This window comes from Pygoscelis adeliae, unplaced genomic scaffold, assembly GCF_000699105.1.
Source record: "Pygoscelis adeliae isolate BGI_AS28 unplaced genomic scaffold, ASM69910v1 Scaffold127, whole genome shotgun sequence".
Taxonomy (NCBI): domain Eukaryota; kingdom Metazoa; phylum Chordata; class Aves; order Sphenisciformes; family Spheniscidae; genus Pygoscelis; species Pygoscelis adeliae.
The window spans coordinates 5896618-5903754 of record NW_008825208.1 but is presented as its reverse complement, the minus strand read 5'-3'; the positions used below and the strand labels follow the sequence as shown (position 1 = coordinate 5903754).

Below are 7137 nucleotides of genomic sequence, written 5' to 3'. Positions count from 1 at the left end.
AAAGAGGAAACGTCCTTTCATCAGGATAGAGCCCAGTCTTGTAGTCTACACTTGAAGTGTGATACAATCTTGAAGCTATTTGCTTCATTGAGCCTGAAATTATTTATTGCATGTAGCTGAAGCATGATACTAAACAATGTTCTCTGAAGGAGGAGTTTTCTGGTCACAAAGTTCTTGCCTATCCTTGGACCTGAAATATTGCTTAATGTTAGAAAATCTTGGCGGTCTGACTATATATATACTTGGCAGCAGGATGCCAGTTGGTGTAGCATTTTTAATAAACTGCTTTTTGTTTATAATGGTTTGTAGTTATGCTGTATTGAAAACTTCCATTTTAATTTCAATTCCAGACTCTAGACCATTTTGTTTTGTTCTTATCCTACAGTTACAGAGAAGAAATCTGAAACAATTTTGTAACCGGAATGTTTGCAATAGCAATTTTCACCACAGCAGCCTTTCTCACTTGCTCTCATCTGTTTCAGATTTCACCTGACTGGCTGAACTTTTTTTCTCTGCTAAAGGAGACATTCTTACGACAGAGTAGATTTAGGGTTTGGGGAAAATAAGGAATGTGAAACAGTTCTCTTTTTTTTAAATCATTTACTTGTATTTATAAGCCTATCTGTATATACAGCTATATCAAATAATTACATCATGTGAAGGAAATAAAATTTCTTGTTTGCAGCTGTCTGGCACTGAATGACTTACTAAGAGGAAGACCTTTGGATGACATTATAGACAAACTTCCAGAGATCTGGGAAATCCTATTCAGAGTGCAAGATGACATTAAGGTAATGGCACCGATAATTGAACAGGAATCTTCAACAGAAAGTACAGTGATCAAGCTCTGTGATGTTTAAAGAGAGATTCTCCGAGAAGTCAAGTTGAAGCCAATGGGAGTTTTGGGTATTAAGCAGACTAGAAATTCCAGCCCTTGCAGTTAAAATTTCCATGCCGCCTTGGAAATTCTTTGTGTATGTTTCTCCTGTTTTTAAGTGTTGGTTTTCATCCCTACTGTGCTTATTCTTGATGGTTCAGCATTTTTCCTGGATATAAAAGAATTTCTAAGTATTTGCTTAACTCTTGAGTATAGATTATTTTGGGCTGCTTGTGTGCTTAAATGACTTGCATATATGAAGTCAGAGTCCTTTGGTCCTTCCAGGTTTGAGCTGTGTTCTCTCTGGATCCAGACTTCTCTGCTCAGACTTAAGCAAGGCTGAGCTGTTTTCCAAAGTGTACTGTGTACCAGGAATTTGCTTCCATACTAGTACATTTAGTGTGTTCAGAAATGTTCCTGGGCACTGAAACCAACTGAGTAGTTTTGCATCAGTGCTAATGAGCTATATAAGCCTCCAAAATAGAGCAACTGCCTGCAGACTGCCTTTTGGGAAGGGTCTGATTCCTGAATTTTACTTGGAAATGGTTTGGGAAGGTCTACTTGTGGCAGGCCAGATTTTTTCCAAGAACGTCCTAAGATATTACTAGTCCAGGTGATTGTGTTTCAGGACCCAGGAATATCGCTAGATAGTGCTTAATTCATCAATACAAGTAAAGTTGAAGGGTCTAGTTGGTGGTGGTGTCACATGCCACCAGAGCTGCACTAATTTTACTGTTAACTTTTAGTCCATCTTTCTCTAGTCCTAGACATTCAGTTGAGTAAAGCATCACTAAGCAATCAGCATTATATTGAGGGAGAGGGTAAAGCATACCCAAAGCACTATACACTTCTTTTTGCAGTAGAAGATTCTGTTGTTTTTTGGGGGTTTGGTTTTGGGCTTTATTGTTTGTTTGGCATTTTTTTGTTTTGTGGGTGTGTTTTTTGTTTTGAAAATGACAAACAATAAAATAATATCACAGAGAAAAATGTGAACAGAAGCACAGAGAGCTTGGTGGTGTCAGGCAGGATTATTAATGTATTTATCATTGAGTAGACCAGATACTCAGATGGACCAAAGCCAAAATTTCTTTGAAAGATAATATATCAAGTATTAGCCATGAATATAGCCTTGTCAGTACTAGTGTTATACTTATCAATTAATATGAATCATTCTATAGAAGATTTTAAAATAGTAACAATGGGTTGTTGACTTCTTTTTTAGGAGACTGTTCGAAAGGCAGCAGAACTAGCCCTAAAAACTTTAAGCAAGGTAAAACTCTAATTTTGTCATTTGCACACGGAGACGTGTATGGTTTTGTTGTCAGGTAATCATTCACCATCATATCTGCAGGAGTGACCCGTTCACCATAGACTGTTGTCTTGAAAAGATCTCTAGTATAAGGTGCAGTTGTGATAAACATAACAGCCCCCTAGAAAGCAATCATAATAAGCTTGACCACATACTCTTCTGTACTTTTGTTGATGCTGGTTAAATTCTGCTGCTTGACAATAATGCAATGTTAAGTTATATGCAACCAAAGGAGGGATATAGTGAACTGGGTTTTTTTCTCTGATGTCTTTTTTTTTCCCTACTTGGGGTGGGATTTAAGGAAACTTCCTGTAACTTCAACAGTTGACCAAACCCAACTGATCTAGTTGACCAAGCCCAGTGGAACCTCACTGGTGTGAAACAAAGTAATCCAGTCTGGACTTCACTCTCTGTGCTGTTACTGAAACAAGATTTTTTTGAGTGTAGTACACATATCACTTAACGTTTTGTTTGGTATTTCTCTAGAAAAGTCACATTGGTGGAAATGGAAACGGATCTTAAGAGCTGTGTTTGAAATCACAACCTTCACAGTGCATGCAGCATGACATTTCAATGGCACAAGCAATGATCTGGTCTCAAAATGTTACTGCAGTTGCAGAATCTGTTCTGATCTGGGACTTGCTGCTCTGCCTCATGGAATGGTTGAATCCGTGTGGCTGAGATAGTCTGTCCCTCAACTGAGAGGTCATTTGGTCCATCTCTTCATCCAGATGCAGATCAAGGCCTGCTAGGCTCTGAATTTGCCTTTTTGGGGAAGCTGCCTGTAGCTGAAACTCCTTTTAGGGATGTGGCTTTGGGCTTAAGTACCTCCTGGAGAGGAGAATGAAGGTGTAACAAAGCCTGGGTTTGGCTGTGAGCAGTTGCTCTAGTTGCTGTTGCCTTCTTCTGTCTGACAGAGAAGGTGCTTTAATGTAATCTGAGCAGGAGGTTTGTACATGCTTGCAACGCTGACTCTCACCTGTCCCCAGGTCTGTGTGAAAATGTGTGATCCCTCTAAAGGAGCAGCTGGTCAGAAGATGATAGCTGTATTGCTCCCTTGCCTCCTAGACAAAGGAATAGTAAGCACAGTTGCTGAAGTCCGATCTCTCAGGTTAGTTTTGCATCATGTAAGTTCCCTGGGGGTCTGGTCATGATTTGTCCCAAAGAGACCCAGCTTATTCACCTGAGTTGCAGAATGTTCTTTGTGTTTGAAGTAACAAGTTTATCCCCAGAACAGCCTTCCTGCGGAGTTGAGTCCTTTTCTCACTGAGTTCAAACAGCAGCCCTGGGAACTCTACCTATCTTTTGGGAGTATCTGGCCTCTCTATGACTGCCGATTCAGTTCCCAGCGGGAAGTTCTTTTCTCCCTGTACAACAGGCAAACTGATCTGCAAGCAGTTTGCTGCACTTGAGGCTGTCCTTCAGGACTGACATACCTCTTCTGCTTGTAAACAAAAAATCCCACAGGAGTTCTTGAAACAGCCAGATCTTATTTCACTACTGGTTGTGAGTAATGTCAGTTCACATCCCAGAGGCGACTGCGTTTGGTCACACTGTTCAAATACATTTTATGTCATGTAACATCTCCATGTCCCTTGATGTGTAGGGACTTCATATTTTTGTCACTTTGTAACCTTGTTTATTCCTTCATTTGCTTGAGGGACAGGAAAGCTGGAAAATTCAGACCTGGAGTGTAGCTGGTCTTTGCAAAAATAATTTTCTTTTATTGAACATGATTATCCAGGAAGGTTAGAAAGCTCCTAACAAATTATAGTGAATATTTCTTGAATTTTTTCATCCCTTTTGAAGATTTGAAAACCCTTTGCAAAATGCAGCCTGAGAGACGTGGTCAGTCTGAAACTGACAAGTGGGATTTGAACAAATCATTGTAATTTGTTTTTTATTGGGCAGAGACTATGGATGTCTCTGGGGTGACTTTGCCCAGAGCTTCTTTAAAACATGAAGATGTGTTATTTCTTCCTACATCTGTCTGTAGGACTGCCTCTGCCGACTCCCTTTGTGAGGGAGTCCCCTAGCCAAAGTAAGCAATCTCTGTGCAAAGCATAGCATCAGTTGAAAGCTCAGGGCTAGGGTATGATTTTGCTTAAGCAGAAAAATACACCAGTTTTTGTTTGCAGGTAGATTTTTATTGGTGTATCTGAGATTTGGATTGGCCTTTTTGTTGGTAGTGGATTAGAGTAGACCAGAGAGGTTTTTCAGCTAAGTCTGTGTGTTTCTCTGTTGACCTTCCCTTTGATCTTTTTTCAGCATTAACACTCTTGTGAAGATCAGTAAAAGTGCTGGGTCTATGCTGAAACCTCACGCACCAAAACTTATCCCAGCCCTGCTGGAATCCTTGAGTGTGCTGGAGCCTCAAGTCCTCAATTATTTGAGTCTTTGTGCAACAGATCAGGAGAAAGTAAGTGCAATTATAATGGGAAAGTATCAACAGAACAAAGATGACAAAGATTTAAGCTTCATTCAGCGAACAGAAAAATAGCAGATTTGGTTGAGAGGTGTTCAAAGATGCAAAGAGAAATAGCTAATAAGTTACTAAAAAAATTTGGTCATTGGAATATGGCTGGACAAATGTGGGGGGTTTTTTGAAGGGTTGGGATTTTTTTATTCACTAGAGCACCACATATTTCAGAAACTGAAGAACAATCTTAGTAAGAACTGTTGTTAAATGTCACTTCAGCTGCATGTACAACTGTGAAACAGGTGAAGAGAGAGTCTGTAATAAATATCTGGAATGCACCTGTACTGTCAAACTTTGCTGCTGTTTTTCCCAGGGGTTAACTGCAGGACTACTTATAAATTAGAAGGTGTGCCATAGCACTGTGGGCTGGAGGTGGATGTTGTCAGCACTGTGTCCTTTAATCATTCTCAAAGAACCATATTAATCAGTAGCAGTCTTCTGGGAAAGTGACTGAAACCCACTGCTCAGAAGTAAATTTAGCTAATTTCATTGTGGGGAGGGAAACGGGTCAAACTGTGCCCTTTGCAAACAAGAAAGGAGTGAACACTAGGTCAGAGTGGGATTTTTTCTCTTTTTTCCCCCTCTTTTCTTTCTTTCTTTTTTTCCTTCTTTTCTTTTTTTTATCTTTTTTTTTTTTCCATCATGTCAGGAGTGCATGGTTTAGCTCCTGTACTCCAGCTAGAACATCCATCTGCCTCTGAAAGGGAGACATTCATAGTCTGTAGACATAATGACTTTCTGTCTGTATGCATCTGAAATGGGTATTGGTTTGAGTTTGTGAGGTAGTGAGTTATAGCTGATGTTGCCCTTTCCACTGTTTTCATGTTGAGTTTACATTTGGTTTTGTTTTTTTCCTTTTTTTTCAGACTGCAATGGATAGTGCCAGACTTAGTGCTGTCAAGTCATCTCCCATGATGGAAACCATCAACATGGTAAGTACTTGATTCAAAAGGGTTCCAGTGTAAGGTATGTTGTAGGAGAAGAACAGGAATTGAAGTGGGAGCTTTACAGAATACTTCTTCAGGGTTCATTTTATCATCACATCTCCATGTGGATGTCTGTCCACCTTCTTTTTCATGTGCTGACCTCTCTCATCCTGTTGCCACAGCTTGCTCCTCAGATCAGTTGTAAATAACCTTGGCTCCATTTGGAGTTGGATGGATTATTTCTCCACCTGAAGACCTGCCTGCTTTGATGAAGAGGGCATCTTTCAAGTGCTTTTCTTTGAATGGGGGCTCAGCTGGTTCTGGATTATGGTAGCTGCCATTTCTCTTCATCTCTGGCCCACAATTCCACAATCAGCTTCTCACTTGGGCCTCAACTGACGATAAGTCATTGTTCTTAAGGCACAAATGCTGTCCAACCCTTGCCTCATGGTGCCTTAGATATCCCTACCTGAGCCTTTCCAATGCTTTGATGGTAGAGATGTTTAGAGAAAATGTTGATAGAGAAAGTGTTGAAAGCACTGTCAGCAGCTGGTGTTTGTTTCCTGCTGCTGGAGGAGGAGTTGCTGATGCCAAGACACTGTGCTGTAGGGTCTGTCTTGGCAAAGCTCCCTGCCCTCTGTAAGAGCCCGTCGCTTCCCAAAGAAAAGACCCCCTCTTTTCTGCTCAGGCACTGCATGCAGCCAGGGGCATGTGAGCAGGCAGGGGGTGTGAGCGCTGAGCAAGTTTTAGGGGAAGCATAGCCACCAGAGCTATTCTTTGTTTCCTGCTCTTACGGAAAAGTGACAAGAGCAAGCCCTCCTGCACGTAACAGCCTGTGGAGCTGCATTTTGGTGTCAGGTTGAGCACTCTCTATAAATAGTGTGTAAATGAGCTGGGGATGAAAGGCTCCATGTAAAAGTGTACTCACTGCCACCCCGCAGGCTGCAGCAGCTGCTGCTGTCCCTCCTCCAGGCCATCCCTCTCCCCTGCCAGCCCCGGAGGGGCAGTTGTGCTGCCCTGATCAATGCTTGGGATTTCTTAGGGGAGGGGAGAGATAGTATGGCTTCCCTGGAATAGCGTGAAGATGTCCCGGCTTATGAGCAACCTTCTCTCTATTCCTCTATATCCTGGGGCTGGCTGGGAGATTGTATCCTTGGATGGGATATAATGGATTATTCCCTTCACCATACCAGTGCAGGAGCGGGAAGTGACAGCAGATCTGAATTCTGAAGCTCAGACAGGGTTACCTTCAATTAGTATGTCATCCTCGAATTTGCTAGAGGATCGATCTACCCTCTGCAGACAGTGTGCTACGGAGTGCTGGAAACATTAGGCTTTCTGTTTTGCCCAGTGGCATTTTAGGCATAGAAGATAAGAAATTATACCAATGACATCCCTCTTGTACCTTTATGTCATTTATTGCACTTGTTTATCTTGACCTGTTTAAAAACTGTCTTGACTAGTTTCATTTCATTGTCTAGTTTGGATATGTTATTGCTTCAGGGTTTCAGACAGTTGGGGGAATGTTGGGTTTTGACCTAAGATA

At 41.4% G+C, this 7137-nt stretch overlaps 1 protein-coding gene across 1 annotated transcript in view; it reads left to right on the top strand.

Annotated features, from left to right (window-relative positions):
* KIAA0368 (KIAA0368 ortholog) overlaps nt 1-7137 on the top strand; it is a 67871-nt gene that overhangs the window by 45601 nt on the left and 15133 nt on the right. The window contains exons 33-37 of the mRNA XM_009328999.1: nt 686-791; nt 2100-2147; nt 3176-3297; nt 4455-4605; nt 5532-5597. Coding sequence (XP_009327274.1) covers nt 686-791; nt 2100-2147; nt 3176-3297; nt 4455-4605; nt 5532-5597 — 493 coding nt within the window. The remainder of the gene's footprint in view (nt 1-685; nt 792-2099; nt 2148-3175; nt 3298-4454; nt 4606-5531; nt 5598-7137) is intronic.